This window comes from Amphiura filiformis, chromosome 1, assembly GCF_039555335.1.
Source record: "Amphiura filiformis chromosome 1, Afil_fr2py, whole genome shotgun sequence".
Classification (NCBI taxonomy): Eukaryota; Metazoa; Echinodermata; class Ophiuroidea; order Amphilepidida; family Amphiuridae; genus Amphiura; species Amphiura filiformis.
In genome coordinates, this window is record NC_092628.1 from 39,420,250 (window position 1) to 39,447,202 (window position 26,953).

Below are 26,953 nucleotides of genomic sequence, written 5' to 3' on the forward strand. Positions count from 1 at the left end.
CAGATGTGGTTCCTTGCACTTGAATATATATTTTGAACAGATATGATAGTCGTTAGCTTGCGTTTTGAGAGAGTAGATTGCGTCTTGAGTCAAAAACTGACAATAATTCTGATTTATATGTGCCGAATTATATAGCGCAGTGTATAGGTCAATCGTGGAGGTAATCTAAAAGCATATGACCTATGGCGTACCATGCTCGACTGACACACAGCGAGGTCAGTCACCGAGCTAATCGGGGCTATTGTCAGTAGCCTTAGTCAGATGTCCTTCGGCCCATTATGCGACTTAAAACTATTAAACAGGTCGATACAAAATGGCCATGCGTGGCGGTGGATTCAACCTACCATGGCGATTTCTGCCATGAAGATATCGGGGCGATGACACTGTGTCCCGGGGACCCTCTCCGTAAAGGGTTTTTGTGTTTGCTGGGTCGAGGAAGCTAATCAACAACTGCGTATAAATTTCCATATGTCTTATCATAACTTCTTCAATTATAATATATCAAAACAAAAGTTGTGGGCGTTTTCCCCTTCCTCGAAAAATCATGCACATGGGGCGGAAATAACACCCATTATATGAAACCTTTGGGATCTTCAAATGTAACAGCTATTATGGTGTGACCGTCTCGGTATTTGAATGCAATCGCTCATGCTCTTCTAACATTAACACTTTCATAATAATAATTCTGTCTTTTAGCGTGTCACATTAAAACCTTGCACAAACTGGTAGGCTTATTACCACATCAGCTTAATACATGCCAAATAATTAACAGTAATGTGCCCTTCTCTTATATTTTTGACCTGCCAAAATACCAATTCCAAAATGTTTTACCCTTCCCCTCGGGACACATTATCAGCACATATTAAATCATTAATAATGCATTGTCGTAAATTACAATGTTAGGCCTTATTAATATAATAATTATTCTTTGGTATAACAGTGAACATGACTTTAACCATGCTTTAACCGCACATAGCAATAGAAACTGTCCGATACACGCAAACAGGAAGCTAAGAAAATGAACCAAAGCGTACAGCTCCGGAAATAATACCAACTCTACCAGTTCAAACCTGATTCGACCTGGCTAGGGCGTGGGCCGCATTTTACATCTGGGGGACCACTGCAGTATTACAACTTACATACATCATGTACATGTATGCCTACCAAGCCTACGGCACGTAGCCTACCATCCGGATACATGCTTTCAAAAATGACTTAAGGTTTATATTCAAGGCTGATTCCAAAGGGGTGCCAGTAAATGACAGCCATGCAGAAAGGAATGAACTGAAGCGTACTTAATAGTATATATCAATCCACACCATATGAAACCTGACATTTGACCTAATATGCCTATAACTCAAGAACTGTACATCGGAGATAGGTCAAACTATACTTTTTCTGAATCCTAAATATGAGAGAAATACAATTAGATGGTTTTTAGTATTCCTCCAAGTTTGACATTTGAACCCTGCATTGCCAGCCATTTTGAATATATGCAAATTATCATGTCCCCCCTATGTCCTTTTTGGATAATAGTTCAGCCTGTAGCAAGCAAAAACATTGGTGTTCCATTTTTGTCCAGCTCAAACGCGAAATTGACACGTCTATAGTGCCTATAGGGACTATCTTGTGTAAAAGGACACCCTAAAGATGCAACAGCCTATTAAAATACACCTATTGTTTTATTCTGATGCCGCAGGCCCCAATAATAGTGAATAAAAGTTAGAGTCACCCTCTTTTGTTTTGTCCATGGACAACATGATGGACGATGATAACTAGGCCTATGCATTGTGACACCCCCGGGATTTTACATGTTGGTGATCGTATAGTTTAGCGTGCGAGCTGATAGTATTAGGCCTAGGCCTACGTGTAGTAACATGGATATACATGAAGTGATTATTATACATTGTGCATCTTATACAACAAATTTTACCAAGCAACCGTTTTAAACGTCCGAATTCAATAAGGTCTTCTAATACGGGTAAGTTGAACGGTTTAAAGCGTAGGGTAGACCGGGGCAAAGTGGACCAAATAATTTTGTCCAGCCCAAGGCAAGGCAAAACTTTAGGTTTATAATCTTACCTTAGGACTGCTATCAAAAAATGACATTAATAAAGTTGATCAAAAACGTAGTTTTATTAAATGGTGTGAGCTTGAAAAAGTCCATGTTTACTCTATAACTCCTGAACTCAGCATCCTAGTAAAGAGTATGTACTCGTATATGCCCTTTATATAAGCCGACATTTAAATGTTTTCTGGCAACTTTTCTAACCTTTTGCGAATGATGTCCAAAACGCTTTGTGTTTGGTCATATTTGCGTTAGCATTTTGTCTTACTACATCAGTGGAACCAATGATTTTTTGCATCTTTATATGTTTTCATAACATTCAAAAACATTTGTTAATAACCTACTGCAAATATTCTAACATAATATTATTGTTTTGACAAAATATTTGGCAATAACATATTGAAAACATTTAAGAATATAGTTGTAGTGTGTTTTCATACAAAACGTTTTAAAACGTTTTCTTTACCTTTATACAACCCGACATTTAATATTATTAAAACGTTTTTATTTAAAAGAAAAATAAAACCTGTGTTTGCTGGGTAGCGCCCTGTACTATACACTGTACATTATAATATACAATTTATACGAAATAATCTGTCGGGATTCGGGTCAATTATTTACTATTGGAAGATACATGCAGCACTTAACACACACACACAAATCAACAAATAGTCTAATGGTACTAACATGCCTATTTTCAGTCCAATATTATTTCAATTTTACGGTAAATAACCGTAAAGTTTACAGTAAGTGTCGTAATGTATCTAATCCTGTTCCCATTATTTTTTAATATGTCGTTTCTTACATTTGGTTTCTAGCTTCTTTATTTCTCCTACATATTTTGTTCCCATTTTCCTTGTTTTAGAGGAAAAAACCCATTTATTCAAATTTAATTTAAACAGGTAACATTCACAAGTAAATCTTAATTATACACATGATATATTGCAATATTTTATATGTATTGTGATGTGCCCTCAGTAATTTAATTTGAGGATTTATCTTTGTTTTAATACAAAGTTACATGAGTGATGACATTTTGGGGGAATTCCCCTCTCAAATTGATCAAAACAAGTTGAATCATATCTAATTTGGAATATTTGGAAACCCCCCGGAGGTTGTAAAGTGAAAATGATGTAATGGAATTTCCCTAAGGAAGTGATGTAATGAGAAAGGTTAATGTTATAATTAAGGCTTGGGAATTCCCAAGATCACATTTGGCTATTAATACTTGGGAATTCGCATTGCTTGATATATAAGAAAATGTAAACACAATTGTTGTCACAGTTTATAGTGTTGATCTGGGCTAGCTAGCTAATATGCTTACAGTCCAATTCCTTCAAAGAAAGGATTTGCTAAACCAGAATTTATTTAAGTAGTCAATGCACTACTACCTGCCGGTGTTGTCGGAGAAGATCTAGAATACGTCAAAGAACGTACCTCTTCCAAGAAAGGAATATATATTCTTCTGCCGATTTGCTGAAGTCTGGTTAAAGGTCCGTAACCCGATCGACAGCATCATCCCCCCGATTTTGTTCATTGTTGATGAGGTTTTGGTATCAAATAATAGATACTATTTTTCTCATTACTGTCCTGAAATTTGACGCTCCAAGTCGATGTATTTCCGGAGAAATCATGAAACATAGCGGTTTTACAGGTTACCAGTTGTTCGTATTTTACACGACACTGAAGTTTTGGGTAGTCATATAATGAAATCGGAATAGATTCGGAAGACTTCACCCCAGTACCAATTCGTCCGCAAAAATACATCAAATAGGCCCCTAATGTCAAACTATAGATGGCGCTATAATGATATAAAACAAAAACAAAAATAAAGAAATACATAAGAAGCGAAATAAATAAGGAAACATGACCTATATTGTCAAGCATGATACGAGGAATATGAAAAAAATTATGAGAGCACCTCCCCCCATTAAATAATTAGTTAAAAAATAAAACAAAGAAAAATCATAAATATGTGAAAATGTGCATCATATAGCTAAAAATAAAGAAATAATTAAGCGAAGTAAATACAGCATGGGCTATCTTGTCAAGAATGATAATGAGCGCAGTGATATGTAATGTCTTTTTAAGATTAATCAGTATGAATAGAGGGTATAAAAGTGTACAGGGGCGAGCCGGTTTTCAGTGCCAAGGCGAACACTTCCTGTTTCCACCGAGACATGCGCTCGGCCGTTGTTTCGGGATGCCTGACCAGAATGCAATTCACGCGTACCAGTGTATTGGCTTGCTAATATGCTAATTATTCACATTTATGCTGAAATTGTTCCCGTTTTCATAAAGAGGACAATATTTGACATTGTATGTAAGTTTGAAGAGAATCCATATTTCCTAAACCGAAAGTCGGGAATAAAAATAAATCGCATTTCGCATTTGTTTTTAAATTTCTTGTGAGCTTTGAGACAAGCCTTTTTTTTTTGGCCTAAGTGGGGACAACTGCATCGCAGTCCTGCTTCCTGAAGATATTGTGTGAAAGGTGGGAATAGCACCAAGTTTGGAGAAAGCAGCGCAAGGAGTTAAGTTTAGAGAAAGCAGCGCAAGGAGATAACATTAAAAACAACGCCATTTTTGTGTGAGGATTTCATACGCAAGGATATTTATAAACTCAAGTGTACACTGGACTTCGCTGATTTCCGCAGGACAAGGGAATAAGGATATATTACATCAGTCGTCCAGAACATTGCAAGAACTTTATGATCACCAAGAAGAAGAATGCTGGCTAAGTACTAAATAGTTACAGAGTGATTATATTTGATTATTGTGTATGTGCATTTGTTGTCAATAATAACGTGCTTTCAATTAAAGACTTAGATTTTGTTAGCTTAATCAAACAGTGTATTTGTGTTGTGCATTCGTGTGAGTTCGGGTAAAAGGTGATTTTGGCCTTGAGTCAAGTACGACTCGTAACAGTATATGATATATTCTGTACAAAGTGCGTTGAAAATGCTCCATCTCGTAACAAATAACTCGATGTTTTTATTACATACGTAAATATATTTGTCCAATTTACAATTCTTTCTTGAACGTAATATGGATTTTCATTTTATATGAAATCTGCATAAAATTAGAATTAAATTCAATACAATATAATTAGGACCAACACAAAGAAAGATTTATGTTAAATGTGTCCTCGAATATATGAATTCGCTTAAATCCAGACAAAAAGTACATAGACTGGTATCTTTTATCCCAATTTTAATAAAAATGTATTTGTACCCAGGATTATGTAAATTATTCTAAACTGAAAGCGTCAAGCTTATCTCCCCATTTTTGTAAATATTTACGAATTGGATTCCTTGACACTAACATATTTTCTATCTTTGTAGAGACCATCAAATGACCAATGAAATCATGGGGTAAACCATAAATAAGGGTATCACCAGGTTTGTCAAGGACTTTTGGAAATGACTCTTTGATTGTTGATATTACACTACATCACCGTACGTATTCAACAAAACAATGAACCCGCCGAAATCCTCATGCAAGAGGAATTCCCCTCCATTTAATAAATCATTAACAAGGTCTAAACCATTACGAAACCAATGCTGGTATATAATACAACTTTGTTTGCCCACTTTTGCTTTCATTGTCATGATTGTACCAAAGCGAATAAAAACTAAGCCAAAATTGATTCGATTTATTATTGTTGTTATTCAATCATTAAATGTATAATATTGATAGATCAACCCTCAATGTCCTGAATACGATTTATACCGGTTGTCGTAAGAAAAAGATTTACCCACCACCCATAGTGGGTAGGAGAACATGAAAACTAATATGAGATACTGTATTAGGATCACATATTAAGTATCATGTGAGAGTATACTCTTGTACTCCAGAAGACAGGATCACATATTAAATATTTGACACCATAGAATATAAAAACTAGTAATTTGATAAGTTAAAATAAGATTTTTAACGGAATAAATCTAAATAATATGATTATGCAGTTTATTCCGTTAAATATTTACCCCATAATTTCCCTCATTCTTCAGGCCCTGCCCTCTATCGGGTGCTAATTTAAAGTTTAAGCTTGATTGCTATTGTTTCTTTGTAAGCCTGCGGCGCAACCTTGAACAATATTGTCTCTTTGTAAGCCTGCGGCGCAACCTTGAACAATATTGTCCTTGAGATAACGCATTATTTCATTATCTGTATAGGATGTAGCTTTTAACAGTTTCGATCATCTACGACTGATATTGACTGAGTACATGTACAATTGTACATGATGTAGGAGTCGGAAGAAAAAAGAACGGGAAATCGTTTTCCGCATTGTGCTTTTAAATCTTCGCATTGTCTGAAACATGCACTATTTTTGCCCAGAGATTTTTGCCCTTCAGAGTTTTCAATTTTGTAAGTACTATCCCCGGGGTACTATCCTTGAAACAGCCTGTAATGAGACCTATATTAATTTATTTATCAGCATTTGTAATGAAGAGGTGAGACACAAGCAAACTGGCAGAGAGAAAAAATCAGAACTGTTCGGATTCGATCCATCGCGCACTCATAATCGTTGAGTTCACCACCACAAGCCACAATAGCTTATGGCGGATCTGCCGGCGAATTTAAACAGGAAAATGATTTCATTCTCTTAAAAATGTCTCACGGCCAAATAAATCAGTATACATCATGTACATGGTTACAGGAAACATCGAGGTCAAAATTACTTTTAAAATCAGAGTTGGCTAAAACAGCTTGTGGCAGCTGTGGGCGCAGTCATGGTCCCTTCACATGTTCCCTCAACAGGGGTTGGCCCTGATCCCCGGGCCCTGATCATTTATTCGTATATCCGCCATTTTAGATTTTTGCCATTTTGTGCATTTTGAAACCAAAGACCAATTTTTTCTTCATTTTTTAAAGTCCCCAATTAATCTGTATGCAATTATCTATCATGTGAGACATGTTAATGGCTTGGCTTCGATTTAGTTTTCTTCTTCTGACAATTTTCACTTTACGGCCGCCATCTTGGATTTTGAGCTGAATTTTCAAGTTTTATCGGATTTTTAAGCCGAAGGCGAATTTTTTCTTAAAATTTTGAAGTCGCCAAGTAATCCTTGTACAATTATCGTTCATATAGTACATGCAAATTGGTTGGCTTCGACTTAGTTATCTTTTTTTGAACTTTTTTGTCGAGTGGTCTATGTACATCAACCCCTGAAATGCACCGTCACTCTACATGTACCAGATTGTGAGCCATCAATGGCCCTCAGAATGCCTGTCGAGTCCCGTGCTTTCAACAGTTGTGTGCCAAACCTCAGGAAGTGATATTTCATTTCATTCCTTTCAGATCCACATGCGGATTTAGGACCATCAGAATGGATAACTTCGTACGATGTCATGAAGCTGTCCAGCTGGTCTGCTCTGCCATCCTTCCAACCCTCCAGAAGGTACTAGAAGACTGGCATCAAAGAAGTCTACAAAACCTGGGTACATGCACACAGTCATGTCCAAAGAAGGGGAAACCAAACCAAAAGAAGGGTTTCTGTCAGAGTTGTGTCGCCTGGGGAATAGCGATACAGCAGGCTTATTTCCCACAATCCACCATCGGCTCTATGAAATGGAATAACGTTGACCCGACATTATTCTGTAAGGATCCAATAGAGGTCGCTAAAGTGTTTGTACTTAGGCTACCACAAGGTCAAGTATACGGCTGTTTAGATGACTTTGATGCGGCAAGCTTACTGATGTTGACAATGCACTTTACTCCATATCACCAAGGAAACCAAGCTTTCTATGATGCACTCCAAAAGGTATGAACATGTTAAACAAAAGAAAATATGCGGGGCCGAGCAATAAAATAGTTATTTACTATTAAACAAAAGCAGTAGTCACAACTTCCTGGTATACGGATAAGTGATCACCTTTTGAGATAATGATTATAATAGCCTGTTTCCGTGCCTCATCCCTATTATAGACCTTTTTCCCTCTTTCCCATCATGCACTATTCCAGGGGGGTATGAGTGTCGCAAAATACATCATCTCCCCGGGGGAGTACAGAGTTATGTTCATTACAGTCTGGAATACGGACATTTCGACTGGTGCCTTCATCACAAAAAAGGAATCCCCGATAATAATGATAATGGCGCCACGATCACTGATACCTTTCGGGGGCAAAAAACAACATTTCTATGCCTTATGGACATGGTGTATTCACCCAAAAAAGTTTCCCGTTATTGAAACCTAACTTTGTATACATTTTATAGACCTAATGGTGAAAAACTGATGACGGGACACGCAGTGGTATTTTACCGGCGTCCGTTTCACTTTTTTTTCGGACTAAAATAAAACGAACACAAAATCTCTTACACAGATGTTCTGCATCGCTCCGTAACTGCAGCACTCGTGTATTCAATAATTGCATAATTAGTAACATCGATGGTCTTTACGATAATCCGCATATATGGAATCAGTATGCCCATATTAAGACAAAATAATTGCAACGGCCTGGCAAAGACCATCGGATGCACACGATCTATGAGGTTGATGAACTACGTCATACCCCCCTGGAATAGTGCATTGTGGGATAGAGGGAAAAAGGTCTATAGGATCCACAAGAAGCGCATTTTCACTTTGACCCTGACTTTGACATAATGCATGTATAGTGGTTAACAGGTAATATATTATAATTAAAGACACAGATAAAAAGAATTTATCGCGTCTGATGTCACTGTCAATTACGATCCTTGATTGGTTTACACAGGTTAATCAGCGCGTAAAAGGAAGACCGATCTATCTGGTGCTGATCGGAGAAAAGGAATAGCAGCAAATGGCGAAAAATTACGTACTTTTACAAGGCAAAAAGCAGCTTTTCTAGGCATTGTGGACATGGTGCCTTCACCAAAGAAAGTTTCCTACTATAAAGACCTAACTTTTGAGATGGTTTGCATGTCGAAAGGTGCAAAATTAACAATAAGGCGCTCGGTTATAAATCCACATTCAGCAAGTCATCATCACGACACTTGTAAACAAACCGTGTTCGAGTTTGATTGACAGGTGACGTCAGACGCGATAAATTCGCTTTATCTTTGTCTTTCATTATATAAAATCATTATTTTTACAGGTTTTTAAGGTACGGAATGAGCTTTGTCATCAAAACATCAAGGACGATATGCAATTAGAAGATACTGTCACTACTCAGTATTTTGATGACATCCATGACCTTATTCCTTATTTAGCTCCTCGTTATTGTACTCAAGACATAGTCGATCAGATACAACTCGATATAACAAAGGTACGTGTGTTTAGTTTTATCATTATAATATCAGTTTCATTTTACTCTTGGCTTTACACATAGGGTTAACATTGGTATTAGGGGTAGTGAGTGGATGAATTTTAGGAGATAAATATTCGGAGATGGTGGGGAACTGGCGGTGTACCGGTATCAAAAAGGGGGTCTTTCGGAGCTGCAAACGGTCAAAATCAATGGTCTTTCTTGGTTTTCTATTTGAAAATATCCGGGAAAAAACATAAGAATGTGAGGAATGAGAAATGTGGGGTTCTTTTAGAGATAAAATTATCAAAATCAGAGGTCTTCCAGCACGGGCTTTTTAGCACTCGATTTTGGTCACATTCAGGGGTCTATTGGAGTTGCAAGGTCTAAAAACAGGGGTCTTTCCGGGCGAGCATGGTGATAGTGGTATGATATTTGCGTGTGTTGCAGCGCCATTTGTCGAAACAAACATGTGATGTTCCTCCCACGAAAATGTACCGTATCGACATAAGCTCGACAAAACAGCGCCTCATCAAAGCATTCTTACTCCAGCTGAAAATCATATCGGACAACAAGAACACCCCACGTTGTCCCAACGAAACGCACGGACAAAATCAGACTTCAACCTGCAACTGCAACTAGCCTTGATAGAGGCATCACCAAAATTGATGTAGTCGCCAACAAAATGAGGGACTAAAAGAGAGGATTGCAACCCCTTCAAAAGACGAGGTTTTGTACAGACCCCATCCCTATCATGATAGGAGTGTTTGCCTAGCTGATTTATTCATAGCATGTGTACTTACCGTAATATTTTCCCAACATATTATGCAGATCCAGATATCGCCAGTAAGTGCCCGTATGAAACAACAAGCTTTAAGTCCGGTCAGTAAAGCTACTAAAGAAATGTTGGTAGAACTAATTGAAGAGAAGCTGAAGGAGCAAGAGAGCAACACAAAGGACATTCAGGGTAAAGAACGCTATTTTTTTGGTAATGTTTAATGAAATTCAAATAATCAGAATAAAATTGGTTAAATTGTGGGCTTTTAGTAGCCATTCATTATTATTTAAATCAGTCTGTTATACAAGAACAAGAAACTGTTGCACTCTTTTGAATCCTATAGAAGAACAAGTCCATAGTAGATTGACATTGTTGAACGACGGATCCTTTCTTCATTCCAATAGCAATGTTAAATCGGGTGCTTATTTTCAATCTGTATTCTACATTTCAGGTGTAAATCTACCACCTAGTCTCGACGTCAAAGTATGTAAGCGCCAGCTTAAAGAACATTATCTGCAAAGTCTCTGTAAAATTCCGAAGTATCCGGGAGACTCTGAAACATGTTTGGATATGGATGAAATCTATACCAATTTATCCATACTCTACGAGATGGCTAAGCCTTGTGCTCCTATCAAAATACCACTCAACTCCCACCACGATATATTTATTAGACAGGTGAATGGCATGTTACCAAAAAGGATGTTAGTTCTCGGGAGAGGTGGTTCTGGGAAAAGTACCCTCCTGGCAAAAATTGCCTATGATTGGGCGATGGAGAATGCCGACTCTCCTCTGAAAGATCTTCCTCTTCTGTTTGTCCTGAACATGAGATGGATGCAGTATACTTCAAGTCTGGAAGAAGCCATTCTTCACCAGTTACTTCCAAGAGACACCGAATTATCCAAAGAGTCTATCAGGTATTTCTTGGAACAAAACCCTGATAGGTTCATGATCTTGTTGGATTCTTATGACGAGTTCAGTCGTGGAGAGATTCTTGGTAGCAATGAAACTGACGGTGGTAATGTTGTTGATACTTTGGCAAACGAGTATTTGACTAGTTGTCGAGTTCTTGTTTCATCAAGGCACTGGCGAGCATCTGACTTTTCTTCTCTCAACAAAGTTTACACCAAAATTGACGTGGAAGGTTTCTCTGAAAAACGCGTGAGAGAATACATCATGAAGACTTTTCAAGAATCCCCAGGTTCCGGAGAAAGGCTGTGTGATTATATCAAAAACAATAACTTGTTTCAGATAGTGTCAATCCCACTCATGGCTCAGCTGTTTTGTCTATTTTGGAAGGAAGCAAACGAAGAGGACGTTCCAGACAAAATTAACGATCTATACACGGCAATTTTTCGCATACTGTACAACCACTTCCTTGCTAAACACAAGAACATGATCAATCTCTCTTTGAGCTCGCTTGAGGAGGTGATTGTACGACTAGGAGAATGTGCCTGTCTTGGTCTTTGGCCACCACGAAATAGACTCGTGTTTCCTTACGAAGAAGTGACAGAACTTACATCGGTAGAGTGCGTAGAGGACGGATGTAAAATTGGCATAATTTCGATTGAGAAGATGACGTCAACTTACAAACCTATTAAACAGAGTGAGATTCAGAATCAGAAGAAGTCTGTGTTTTTTTTTTTCAAATCCGCTCAAGAAAAGTGTGCTGGTGAATACTTGTCTCATCTAGCCGAAACAAATTCCGATGAATTGACAAAAAGGCTTCAGCAGTTAGATTCAGCTCAAAAATGTCTGAGTGTACAGATGGTGCTAAGATTTGCGTGTGGAAGTAGTCTAAAAGCAGCGAAGCTTACTCTTGAGAAACTAGTTGAAATCATGACACTTGAACTGATTGACGATGTTCAAGCCTACTATGCAGATACACTGAGAGATCCGGACAAAGCTAAACTTGTTCAAGAATTCATAGAAACATGCTTGCTATGTAACTACGAGAGTGGATCGACCGGTCAGTATAATCTACTCATGGCTAAGTTGTTTCCAACAGGAAAACTACAATTCTTAGGTTTGTCACCATACACAAGCGAGGCTATTGCCCACTTCCTATCATGCCTTCAAGATCAGACAGTTATTACAAAAATCAAAGTTATACAAATACCTAGGTCTGGAACTATAACAAAATTCGGTTCTATGGCAATTGTTGATGGAATGACAGATAGTGTTTCTAAGAATGTAAATTTAATACCTACATATGAAGAGCTTGAAATCCTTTACACCGAATATGTAACAGGTCATCAAAATTGTGGCGATTTGGAAGAGTTCACTAAACGCGTTGGACAGGACATTGCAGACGGACTTGCGAATATCGGGCTATGGGAGTATTTCAAAACCTGGCATTCATCAGACAGTGAAATAAATATCGATCCAATACTTGATATTGTAAAGTTCACACGATTAGAAGAACTTGATTTGACAGATATCAAACTGAAGGATTCGGGACACAAACTTCTGGCTGTCATTGAACAAGGTTATCTCATCCATCTCACACAACTGATACTGCCAGACACTGGATTGAGTGTAGAAGCTATGACTTGCATGGTCCCGTGTCTACCGCAAACTACACCAAAGCTTCAGGTTCTAGACATATCATATAATAATACTAGAGATAGCCAGGTTATTCTTACCTTGACAACGTCATTACCCGAACTATCACTTCATGAGTTGCAGGTGAATCACATGTTGGCACCAGCAAGCAACATGGCCACCCTGGCACAAGTAATACCACAAATCTGCACCAATCTCACCGTATTACGTATGAGCGGTAATTACATGGATGATGAGACTGGTAAGACACTAGTGAGTACACTGCCATACGCGCATCAATTGAAGGTGTTATGGATAGATGTCGATGGGATGAGTAAGAAGACACATAGGAAATTGGTGATGGCGATGGGGAAACTGGTACTATTGGAGAATCTGGGGATGTATAGAAGTCCATACATAGATGACCTGGTGCTGTGTATGGGAAAGGTAATCAAATCCCTCTCAAATCTAGATAGGCTTCTTCTTGGAGCATCATATACTGATGACAACACTGATGTGAGTAGCACTCAATCACGTCTGTTTAGGTTTCTAACGAGAATCAAGAAGTCCCAAAATACAGCTTGTGCAACCACCATACCAATATTGAACAGGTCGTCATGGCAGTCATTCTTTTCTAGTCTGCAGCCCATGGCAGCGCAGATGCAAACGCTGGAACTTCGGAATGTCAGTCTACATGAGGCAGACTTACGGGATCTCCTGAGCTTGTGCAGGGAACACGGCATACAACTTGGGTAAGATAAAGATGAAAACTTGAGTTTAGGATATTGGAGTTTTAAATCTATATGGCTTACTTTACTCGATATAATGAGAATGTTTAAGGAAACAACAAATATTGTTTTTGAGACGTACACGTACATGAATAATTAAAATCATCAATGTCCTGAAATTAATGTTCAGTAGTGAAGAATATACATCAAATTTTGTGATTTGACTACGATTAGAACCTAATTTATACCATGCACAACTGTTCGTGCACAATGCAAAGGAAAGTCTCCCTCAGAATTACATGTATTTTGATCGTCAAATATAATTATTAGAATGTTATCCGTAGAATATGTTATTCATCCGTAGAAAGCTGTAGAATATGTTATTATTTTATTAACAGTAGGCTATACATTCCCTCATTCAGATACATCAGACGCCTGTGGCCCGCTGAGATGGAAATTCCACAAGATATTGAGTTGATCCTTCTTTGATAATTTATTCTTGAGAATGAAGAACCTTGAAGGTATGTTCATCAATTGACTCAAATATTATAATAACAGTCGAAATTTTGACACAAACTTGAATATTTATAATGGAAAAAATGAAAATAAATGGAAGATGGCAATAAATTGGCTTGATTATTTTTACATTATACTTTTAGTCCATTTCTACGCCACTGGCTAGCGGGTAAGTTATTCGGTACAGTTTTCTAAGTTCCATATGACCCATGGATGTCAGTTTGAAAACAAATATATATATATATATGTATAGCTGTAGGCCTATATGATTTCACATTAAGGTTAGCAACTATTTTAAACTGTTGCGATTTGGTAGTTCACAGCATCTTGCGAATGGTAGTGGGCTTTGGCAAAAATTGCACTGTTCATTTCATAGCGAGTGTGTAGAAGAATTCAAATATCACAGATATACTTTTGTAGGTCCTGTGGCTCTTGAATTATGTTGTAAAGAGGGCTGAAACAACAACACTTTTGTAAAACGTACATAACTCATTATAAAAACAACAATAAATCAAGCAAGTTTTCAAAGTATATGATTTGTAGAATGAACTATTGCAAAGCATCAAAGTGTTATTTTTCAATAATATATTGATTAAGATAATGAAAATCAATTTTTTTGGTTGCTTCGACCAACAATGCATCGTATAGGGCCTGCCCTTAATCTTCTTTCGTTTTTGTTTTGTTTTTACTGCAGAAAACGGTATTCACAATTATTCAAGTAGTACTTCACATCAGCACGGAACCATGGGCAGTGAGGCATGAAGGTTCAGCACATGTGATTGCTCACACAACAAACACAAAACGTTTTATAGAAAACGTGTTAATGTCCGGTTATAAGGGTATAAAACGTTTTGATATCATTCAAAACCGTTTTTGGAAACTTGCTGCAAAACAGTCTAATAACATAATGTTATATGTTAAAAATGTTTGCCAAAGTATTTTGCTATAACATTTTGAGTATGACAGCAACAAATTTAAAATGTTGTCGCAGTCTTTTTTAATGTTTTTAAAACGTTTTGATAACCTTTATATAACCCGATATTTTGTAAAAAACGTTTTGCCCATAACGTGTTTAAAACATTTTGCTGGACGTGTTTGCTGGATTAATGCAGAACAAAGATAGGGTACTGAATTAAACTCCGGATGAAAACAATTAGACGTGTCATGTGGACAAAAGAATATTATATTTCATTCGTTTCTATATGATTTCCACTATTAGGCCTAGATCAGTTCCATAGAATTAGGACAATAACATGATCATCACACGGCGGCTATGTAGCATTGGTCACGCAAAAACAGTGGAGTTCACTCTCGAGCCCAACGGATTTAAAGTATTGTTCATAAACATACCACACATTTAGAAGAATTTGTCAAAATTTCGTATACCGCGTGTCAAACTAACGGCGACGTCAAAAATCAGGACATCTTGCCCTAGCCCTACTATAGGGCCTTTTAAACACACTATCCGAGAACCGCTCAAACCCAGTGACCGCTCCTCTGGGGAAGAAGTCCGACTTGGTTTAGCAGTTCTTTGGATATGGTTTTATGATATAGAATGGTTTTTAATCACCACAGTCAAAAGACCCTATACGTCCTCATAACACTGTCAATAATTTCCATTAGGAATCTAGGATCATACATTTTGAGCACGCGCGAGAACCAGGAAAAATAATATTATATAGAGCAGGGTTTTGACATGGTGAAAAGTAAAATCAACTTGCCGGAGATTTTTATTCTTTATCAATTCTTTATCAATTCACAAAGTAAGATTAAATAAGAGTAGTAATAAATGTCTAATATTATTTGTGAATTGTACCGTTAAAACCGTCAAAATAAAGAGACCATAAATGATTTGAAAAATGAAATGTCAAAATATTTGCTTGAAGCTTTCCCCAACAAATTCAAGGGCTTTTACTCTCTAAATTCCAGGGACTTATTAGAAGGACAAAACCTTGAAAAGACTTAAAATTCAAATCTAATGGATTTAAATTTTACTCTAATAAAGATTTGAATTTTAAGTCTCTGAAAGGTTTTGTCATTCTAACAAGTCTCTTAGACTTATTTTTAAATCTTAGGAATTTAGAGAGTAAGTTGCACCTTTTGAGGCCCTTTTTTTTTATAATTTATTCAAATGGGATAACCAAGTATGGATTGAAACGGTATATACTGGACATTGCGTTAAAAAGTTATAGACAAGAAAAAAAAAAGGTTCTTGGATCTGCTCTTGAGCACACCTGACATGGCTATAATGACGGTGCATATGTGCTATCAGCAGTATACCGTAGATATCACCCCTGTCCCATGTCTAGGCTGCCCTGCTGCCCCAATGGCTATATTATTTTCTTGTATGTTATCTTCAGTAGATAGCACACCTGCACCAATTGCTATAATAATATGCTGTGTGCCATCATCAGCATGATCAGAAGATGTCACACTTGCTCCAATGGCTATATATTTGCTGTGTGCTATCTTCAGTAGATAGCAAATCTGTCCAATGTCTACGCCCCAATGGTTGTATAATTGCTTGTGGAATCTGTAATCGATATCACATGTGATTATTTTCAGTAGATATATAGCACACCAACGTTGCTATATTCGCTGTGTGTTATCTTGCGTAGTGTAATCTTTAGTAGATGTCACATAATGTGCCATGTCAATATTATTTTGTTGCGTGTTATCTTCAGTAGATAGCACACATGTCCCTTTGCTGTAGGCATATCTTTTTCGTATATAGATAGCACGCCTATCCCATGGCTACATTGGGCTACTTAGTATTCCATTTAAAATCCACACTATTCCTGAGGAAGATTTTGGAAATATCTTCCACATGGGGGGGTATGAATTTTAAGTGGAATTTGCAAAGTAACGAACTCTTTTTGAAACTCTGTAAGATTCAGGTTGGATCCGAGGGTGTATGAAATTCAAATAGAGCTGCCTAATGTGCTAATTCCATCTTCTTGGATTTTAAATGGAAGAACCCATTTGCTATGTGTCACACCTGGCCCGTTGCTGTGCGCTATCCGTAACATTGGCTATATATTTACTGTACATAATACAGTCATGTCTACAGTAGAATTCACCACGACCTTTGCAGGACTTAAACCCCATTAAAAGCTATTAAACCAATATAACACTCATTGAAAACAGCTCAACTATGTTAAATCAGATCTTCTCTGGATAAATCCACACTACACATGTTTCTGTTGTACTTATTATAGTTTCAGTTGGGTGAACGATTATAAAGCAAACGAAAGGTAACAATACTGGGTGGGCCTTTGTTTCCGAAATAAGACAATAGTCCGCATATTGTTTACCAGCATTCTTGAAAATGAGAAAGATAATGGTTGTAGACTTAACACGGTTTGGAAATAATTTCTTCATTTTTTTGGTGTTATCTCATTATCTGTCGTTTACATATCCTTCCGAAAACACCAAAGTGCGAATATTTCCAAACACCTAAATTAGCTATAAATTTAGGACATGTTACAAAACTATATTTTCTAGAATTTCAAAGAGTACTTTAAATATTGGCCGGTTATTTTTCACACAGTGACGTTAACTATGCAATGCCCATATATAGGCCTACCTATAACATACACTATTTGTAGAGATTACGCGTCAATGGTGAGGGTACTGTGTATTAGGTATAGGAAAATGAACAGTAACTGCAGTATGACGTGTGCCATCACAAAATAGCACACTTTTACCCGATGGCTATAATATTTGTTGTGTGTTAGTTCAGTACACCTGTCTCGTGGCTATTTGTTGTGCTATCGTCAGTAGATCACAGCACCTGTACCATTGCTATATGGCTATTTTGCCGTGTGCTATCTTCATAAAGGTAGCACACAGTGTGGTCCGACTAACTTCGACTGCTGTGATCATCATAAGTTAGCACACCTGCCCAGTATATTTGCTGCGTGCCCGTGATCATCAGCAGATAGCACTCCTCTCCCCGGCAAGGCTTCGATGATGTGCTATCTTCAGTACTGATGAGATGGCACGCTGCCTCTCCAATTAATATGGCTATTTATGTGTTATCTTCAGATGATAGCGGCTATTTATGTGTTATCTTCAGATCATAGCGCCCTGTCTTTCTTATTTGCTGCGTGTTACGATAAACAGGTGGCTCATCTGCACTGTTATGTGCTCCTCAGGCACCTGGTGCTCCTCTTAAGTGTGATGCGCGCCCTCCTCTTTGTTTAGGCATTTATAGTAATTTAGTTTTTAGCGAGGGCGTGATGCAAACCTATCGCACATCGACTGCACAAAATAAATTTATAGGCCTACATAAAATAAGAAATGATAGGACTTAGCTATATTTACTATACTAATTATGATTTATGAATTACACCGTCAAATTCGGCCAAGAGGCCTCAAACGATTTTGGCTCACAAATTTCACTTGGAATTTGAGACGGTCAGTAAAAATGTTAAATTTTATCCCAAATAATTATTCCCGGACGTGGTAAGTTGCATCACTCAAAATAGCTTAATAGATTTTTGAACTGGAGATCGTAGGCTAGGCGAATATGTGCGTGTAAATCCCCTGCCAATATTTTACCAGGATGGTCCATACAATCATCCCCCAATGTTGACGCCTTCATGTGAATTTCTGACCAAATTTACCTCATATTTGGCCATTTTAGCCCCAAAATTGCAAGTTTTTGCGCGCTTCGCGAGTATTTATTCCACGTTTACACCATATTTGATCAGTTTAGCTTCAATGTGGCAAAAATTTTTGCACACATCACGCACATTTGTACCATAAACTTATTCTGTCGCCAAATGGTGCTGGATTCACTATACCTCAAGAATTTTTTCCAACCCCCTCCCCCACGTCAAAAAGAAATCTACGCCACTGATTAAAAGAGCTATCCAAAATATAGGGATATTAAAAAGAATTTATAAGAACCCACACCCCCATGGACCCCACCAGTCCCCTAATACACCCCATCGCACCACTAACCCAACCATCCCACCCCGAGTGTATTATAATTATTTATATCGCATATTTCCGAGAACCTTCAAAATGACGAAAATCTTTGAAGTCCTATGTCCATGGTTTATATACAATTATCATGTTGACGTGGGTTTCTGACCAAATTAACCGCATATTTGGCCATTTTAGCCTAAAAAGTGTCACTTTTTGTGTTCTTCGAGCGAACTTATTCCCACTTTCATTGAACCATATTTTACGGCTCGTACCATCCATTTCAGCTTCAATAAATTTCGCGAGCATTTACACCATAAACTTATTCTGCCGCCAAAAGGTGCTGAGTTCAAGAAGTTTATTCCAACCCCATCCCCACCAATATCACCAAAACATGAAGCAAATAATGTCCTTGAGCGATAAGTACAACTTACAAGTCAACACAAAACAATACATATGTCTGAAATTAATGTTTTTTGAGATTATGTTATTGAAATTTTCTACAAAATTCGAACTAATCGGGTTACACGACTTATAATCCCGGATTATCCGCAGATTTTAAATATTTATCTTGTCTAATACCTGCCACAGAGATTCCTTTAAAAACTGGTTATCCTTTTTCTGTTTTGGAAACTTTATATTTGTTAAGTGAAATTAGTATTTGGTAGAAGATTAGAGCCAACTTTTCTAATCCTAATCTGAATAAACAGACAAAACCAGATTTAGCCTTTAATATGCGGATCTAATCTGAACAATTTCTTTAAAATATGAGACCTTATTCAAAGAGACCCGTTAATAAATTTTCACAAAATAAGATTTTCTGATGATGTTTCAAGCAAGAAAATAATTATCATTTAAAAAGATTCTAGCTTTAGAATTATTAAACAAGAAAGGGTTGAAAACAACCTATTCTCCAGCCCCGCACACCGACATCGCCTGGCTAATAATTACTTGGTACACCCAGATGGTACACCAGAGATACTAAAATCAATACCGGGATCGATACACGTGAATGTGCTATGCACGATTTTTATATTCAGACGAAAATCTTTGGATACCGGGGTAGAAAATGATGAATATCTCCCGTAAATGATTTCGTCTAAAGAAACCAGATGTGATTCCTTGCACTTGAATATATGTGTTGAACAGATATGATAGTCGTTAGCTTGCGTCTTGAGAAAGAAGCTTGCGTCTTGAACTCAAAAACTGACAATAATTCTGTGGGTAGTCTAAAAGCATATGACCTATAATGGCGTACCATGTTCGACTCTCACACACAGCGAGGTCAGTCACTGGGCAATTGTCAGTAGCCTTAGTCAGATGTCCTTCGGCCCATTATGCGTCTCAAAACTATTAAACAGGTCGGAACAAAATGTCCATGCGTGGCGGTGAATTCAACCTACCATGGCGATTTCTGCCATGAAGATATCGGGGCGATGACACTGTGCCCTGGGTTTGATGTTTGATATTTTTAGGGGTCTTTGTCAAGTTTCGTCTAAATTCCTTTTAAGGTTACACAAAGAGACGTATAAAAAACGTATAAAAGACGTATAAAGTTGTTCTCTAAAACAGAGTTTTCTCAGTAATCAAATATCGCAGCGAGTGAAATGTTGGTGCATTGGATGTAGCTTAACATTTTGTGTGTGTTATATACAAATTATTAGAATAAATTTGAAAATCCTTCGTTTAAAGCATTTTACCCACCATGTTCACAAGATCAAAAACACGTTCCATGAGGTGTTTTTTCAAATGTGCGCTCCGTATAAATCCACACCGAGCGATTGTTTTCTTCTTTTTCGTATTGTATTACAAATCGATCAAAGAAATAATGTTGCCATGGGGAAGAACCAAATACAGTACCGATTAAATTTTAAAACCCCGTTTTGGGGGAAAATTTTGGAGAATTTGCTTGAGAAAAAGCTGGTTTGTGAAATTATCGATATCTTGATTACGAGACGTTAATTTAGACATCTGAATACCTACATTATTTCTCAACATTCTGCCAATTGCTATTCCATTTGATTTTCACTCCAAATTGAAGCTAGATTTGCAAAAACGAGGTTTTCCTCCATCAGTTCGTTCAAAATTTCAGCGCCGACATGCGTGTTTATTCTAAGAGCCATAATGCGGACGCGATTGTAATCATGTAAATTATTGCATTCAATTATAGTTATCATCCGCTTTGAGAACAGTCAATTGCGTAAGCTGATATATGGCTGAGTGGATAGAGCGTTGGACTGGGAATCTAGTATGAACTATTTTTGTGGGTTCGAGTCTCCGTGTGGCTGAATTTTCTTTCTTTTTTCTCTTTTCTCATTTTTACTCCCTTTCTTTCCTCTTTTCTTTCTCCCTTCCTTTTTTCATTTCTTTTTTCATTTCTTTCTTTCTTTTTCGTTCATTTTCTTTCTCTCTCTTTCTTTCTATTTTTCACTATTTCTTTATTCTTTCTTGCTCCTTTCTTTTTAGTTTTATTTGATTGATTCGCTGAGTGCAGTGAATCAGGATTGATTGTTTTTCACTTTATATAATTCAGAAATTTGTAGGCCTGCTAAGTCTGTCTTGTTGATTTTCATCCCAAATTCGATTTACAAATAATTCCCTTACACTGTAATCAGGGGAATAGCAGCATTGATTTCATCAAAGATATCAAGGCTATAAATTCAAAATCAACACATTTTCCAGGGCGTAGCTTGACGAAGTGCCCCCAATCAATTTTAAAATTTATAAAATCCTTGTGAAAATTGCCGAAAACGGCTTGTGGCACCCCCCCCCCCCCGGCATCCGAGCTCCGGGCACGAGCTAAGCCAAGTTTCATAGCCTTTTCATGTCTTGACCGTGGATCGATATTCTATTGTATAAGTAGGCCTACGTCCCGGTACGCTTGTTCATTTTCTGCATGGCTGTTTCTGTTATGAACTTACCCCCCTCTGAAATCAAGCGCATGAAAAACTCTCGGCTAACCTTAAAAGTCGTCTTCTTCCCCGTCCCCCTATCCGCCGTCCCTTTAGAACAATCCTGGCTTCGCCACTCGGTACCAGAGGAACCCCCCCTTACGCGTAAGGCCATTATATGACACCTGTTTCGGCGAGTAAAAATATAAATTATCTGAGTTCTGTTAAGAAAGAGAGCATTATACAAACATATGACCGAAGATTAACAATACCATGATACCTAACTAGCGTAAACTAATTGTGTACATCTGTTTCTAAAACATGTAATAATATTATTGAGGGATTATGCCCGGAGATTATCATGATTATTGAGATTTAAGCAAAAAAGACCTTGTAATCGTGCGATTTAAAATATAATTTCTAATAAAAAAAGAAGAGATATTTTTAGAAATTTTCAGCGTCAACTTTATTGATTGTATAATGTGATGTGAATTAAAAGTAACAATATTGTTATATTATGAATATGATATGATTGCTCTATAATACAAAGAAAAAGAAATTTTGTAAATAACCATGATAACTGCATGTGATTTTATGACGTAATATATTGCTGTTTCTAAACCGCAAACGCCGTTTTTGTTGCCGGTACAATTTTTTAAAATGTAACATTAAAGATGATTAGACGTTTTGTATAGCAAACCATCTCGAGTACCAAATAAAGCAAGGCTGGAGTTACCATTTTTGTGGCCCTAGACCAGCATGTATCATGTGTATGACCAGGCCAAAATTTGGAGGCCCCCAAACTCACCGTGGGGAAGGCATGTGTACTCAAGTGGTCACGTTTTTGGGTCGACAGTGGCGGCGTAGGCATTACCATTCATCAGTGAATTTTAAAGGGCCAGTGCAATTTTACCATATCTTATTCCAAAACATGGTGTTTTCGGGCTAAAAAGGGAACATGCACAGGGTGATTTTGGGGGCCCTGGGCCCGGGCCCATCTGATCCAATGGTAAATCCGGCCCTGAAATCAAGTACTGCATTGTTATTTTTTTTATTTTTTTCCGTCTAAATAAAGAAGCCTGCATGTCATGCCAGTTGCATGATTCCGAACTTTTCTATTCACCATGTTTATATATCGACATGATACATATGGTTAGCAACTATTTTAAACTGTTGCGATTTGGTAGTTCACAGCATCTTGCGAATGATAGTGAGTTTTTCCAAAAATTGTATTGATTATTTCATAGCGAGTGTGTAGAAGAATTCAAATATCACAGATATACTTTTGTAGGTTCTGTGGTTCTTGAGTTATGCTGTAAAGAGGCCTGAAACAGCAACACTTTTGTAAAACGTACATAAATCATTCACAACAATAAATCAAGCAAGTTTTCAAAGTATATGATTTGTAGAATGAACTTCTTAGAAAACATCAAGGTATTATATTTATTTATGTAATGAAATTCGTTTGTTTTTTGGGTTCTTCGACCCACAATACTCTTCTACCCTTAACGCTCAGTTTCAAAGTACATCGGTTTCAACGCGGTTGGTCTTTACTCTTTTACGTTTTTGACGGGGGTTGTCTTTCCATGGTCATAATACCAACAGCCATTTCAACCAATTTTAGCCTCTGTTCTGCGCCCCCCTTAAATTGACAAATCTGGATCATGGACAGTAGAAAAAGTACATGATTGGATTTAGACATCAAGTGCCCCTCTGGCATATTTGCAATAGTCGTGCTGTATTCCATCCGAAAAGTAAGATTACTTACACATTCTGTTAAGAACTTTATTTTGTATATTTGTGATAATCCTTAGCAGTTGGTGAGACAAATAAATAGTATTACACTCTGTTTGAACACTATTCCATGCCTCATCTGTAAGTAGTGTAAAAGTGTGTTAATTTGCACAACGCCTATTAAGAGGTTCTGTACACCCGGAATGAACGGGTGGTTTTGATGGACAGGTTAGGGTTAGAGCTCTCCTCTTGTCAGTCAATAAGATTGTGGTGTTATTTTATGAAAGCTGCTTTCAGCTAACTCAATTAAGATTGGTAAGTTTGCTGTTCGATGCTTTTAAGCAAGTACTGAATGTATCTAAAATTAGACGTTAAACATCTAATTTTGGATACAATCAGTCTGTCTACAAAGAAAAATATGCCCTTTTAAAACCATTTCTATGTTCTTTCAATAACCATAGATATTGTTGATATCTTGAACCATTTCTAGGTATCCATTCGGTTACCATCTTTGCCCATTCAACGGTCATCTGTTTGGCTATTATCATGATTATATGACCAGCCCATCACAATCTTTTTCCGTTTGAACAGTGGATGTGATATTTAAGACAGAAACATGCACCATATTATGCTAATTAGGGTCAGCGGTTAGGGGTTAGAGGTTAGGGTTAGGGGTTAGATTTAAAGGTCAATTGTTTTAAGTACCACATTTACCGTCTGTATAAATATGATGTCAAGCTATATGTCAGTGACCCTTGTGTCACGCTTCTAATCCGGGCATTTGTTTTTCTATCTCGCATAGGTCGCTACAATTCATGAATTGGATAAATTACTTTCGATTTGCGATTCAGTGATAACTTAACTTTTGTTTTCCATTCTGTTTAAATAAGTTGTTCTGCTCTTCAGCGCTGATGGACCGTAGCATGTGTATAGTGGAGGTCGTTATGCTCAGGCCATCACAAAACAAAGTACCCATCAGTTGTTAGGGGACACTCTGAAAAACATATTTTTACACCTTTCACTTTCCAAATACACCCCTCAGGGCGACCTTTACTAAACAAGGAAAGAGTGTAAAGAAAGAAAAACGCATTAAGAGATATTTGTCTTGTCACCGAGCTAAGATCCGTAATCTGTAGACCAATACATGCCACTGTATCCACAAGATTTTTGTACACATTTCTTAAGCTAACAAAGTAAATGCAAACTAAGGACCATGTTTTGATACGATTTTAGCCCGTAAAATGCCCGTGGGATAAGGAAGAGTGTATATAGGGTAGGTGGTCCAGATATTAGAAGGACGGGTGTTTTTCACTTTGGTTTTCAGTAAAACAGATTTATAAGAGTCACTTTCTATAGGAGATTTTATTAGCTTTGTGGATTAGAGAGAAGAGAACATCTTTCTTGGTGATTTGTAATGGCAACAACAAACTGGACAGTGCTTATAAAATAGAGCCCCAGGATCAGTGACAACACAAAATGGCAGTGCAGTGTTTTGAAGAACCACTTGGCCTTTTCCATCATTGGGCTGTTCCATTTGAAATCATGCACCCCTATGGAAGACATGACCTTAATCTACCACACAGAGGATGAAGATGTCAACTGGAGTCAACCATTCAGGTAACCCCATTTGAAATTCACACTCCCTGTGTGGAAGATTAAGGTCATGTCTTCCACAGGGGGTGTATGGATTTAAACTGGAATAGCCCATTGCTTTAATATTACTTCATCATGTTCATTTCACATATACTTTTTTGGCACATTTACCGGGCCGCGTAAAATTGCTATCTTCCGTAGACAGCACTATATCATTATGTGCACATCATATCAGCACACCACATGGTGCGCACTGCGCTGTGCCAAGTCCCCATAAAAGATCAAGTTCAGCTTCTGATTTTTTTTTGCCAACACATATATCATGAATTTTTTTATTTTTTTATTTCAATGTTTATAGATTTTTATTCATTTCAACAAACAAAAACAATTAGGCCTAATATCATGAACTTATTTGTAAATGACAACAATGTTTCATCTCTGAAAACAAAATGACAATTTGTTAAATAAAATCACTGCCTTATTTTTAATTGTTTTATATCCCTCATTACAAGGTCATCAGTCAAACCTGTATAATCACCCTGGTAATAAGATTATGTGAATATTAAAGGAGTATTTCGTGATCCTAGCATCCTCTATTTATGTCATTTTTCATTTATAGATATCCACGAAAAAACCTATTCCCAAAATTTCAGTTGATTCCGATTTTGCGTTCGCGAGTTATGCATGATTATGTGTATTACACTGCTCCATAGACAATGCGTTGTAATTTCGTTCTGGTGCACCAGAACGAAATTCAAATTTCACGATATCTTTGCTAAACGAATTAATCTGCAAGAAATCTTGTGTACATAAACATTATGTAGCCAGAGGTTTCCAGTGATATAAAAATCTCAACTTTTTTTGAGAAAAGTGGGGGGATGAGGCTGTGGATCACGAAATGCCCCTTTAATTTATGTTATGTTCCGTCTTGTTTTTCCATGTTTGTAACATCGGCACTATTATGTAAATGCTAAAATAACCCGATTTATAAGCATTTTGGTTCGGTTGATCAGTTGATTTAAGTGGATCTAAATCTGTTTTTCTTGTGTACTTGTGTTGCGATTTGCAGCATGTCTGTTTGTACTTAAGATGTCTGCAGAACCAATCTTGTTGGCTCTCATTTCCTTGTAAGCTCTAATTAGCTCTTGTACATCACCTGTTAGTACTGGTGGGGTTTTAAGGATTGAATAAAGAAACTTGAAAACTTGAAGGTTGTGCCTGTAATTTGGCTATGTTTTCAATCCAGAAAGTGGTATAAAATCTGATTTGAATATGTTGTAATTTGAGGTGATTGAAGAATTTTATTATAATATATTTAAAATAAGGAATAATTCTGGTGTACCATGCGCACAAGTATAACCCTAACCCTAACCCTAACCCTATAGGGTAAACCAGAATTGTACCAAAAATAATACACTTTTCCCATCACTGGTATTGTTATAACATTTTGAAATAAATGTTGCAGCTGGGTGCACATGTGTGATGCGCTATATATAAAATACCGTAGAAACCCGTCTATAAGGAATAGAAGCGACTGTGATGATAGCATATTTCACGCTAGCGCCCTCCACAATATTATATCATTATGGAATTTGAGCAAATCATTTACCGACACAAGCAGGTATACAATGTATTATTTTATCTTTATTTCGCATCTCACGAGCATAGCTCACTTGGCAAGGCATAAGACTTTGGTTCTTTAGATCGGAAGATGGTGAGTTCGAGCCTCATCACGGTCACACAAACTTTTATAAACAAAATATTGTTCAAACTTTTCATTTATATTTTCTTGCATTTTCTAAAGACTCCTTTCGTGATCATTTTTTTTTCATATTTAGTTTAATTTATTCTATTGTTTTTCTTTTATTGTTTCTTTTCTTTGTCTTTTTTTTCTTGTTTAATTTTATTTTTTCTTTATTTTTCTTTGATTCATATAATATTGGC

The 26,953-nt window shown here is 37.1% G+C and overlaps 1 protein-coding gene across 2 annotated transcripts; it reads left to right on the forward strand.

Annotated features, from left to right (window-relative positions):
- Window positions 1–1,572: 1,572 nt before the first annotated feature.
- LOC140146840 (NLR family CARD domain-containing protein 4-like) lies at window positions 1,573–15,697 on the forward strand. 2 transcript variants are annotated; one of them, XM_072168732.1, is made up of 8 exons: window positions 1,573–1,981; window positions 5,413–5,526; window positions 7,374–7,836; window positions 9,147–9,317; window positions 10,128–10,263; window positions 10,526–13,367; window positions 13,766–13,864; window positions 14,554–15,697. In XM_072168732.1, the coding sequence occupies exons 3-7, from the start codon at window positions 7,402–7,404 to the stop codon at window positions 13,830–13,832; spliced, it is 3,651 nt and encodes a 1,216-aa protein (XP_072024833.1). In that variant the 5' UTR covers window positions 1,573–1,981; window positions 5,413–5,526; window positions 7,374–7,401; the 3' UTR covers window positions 13,833–13,864; window positions 14,554–15,697. The 2 variants fall into 2 exon arrangements, with proteins under 2 accessions (XP_072024833.1, XP_072024827.1); XM_072168726.1 differs by lacking the exon at window positions 5,413–5,526.
- Window positions 15,698–26,953: the final 11,256 nt, after the last annotated feature.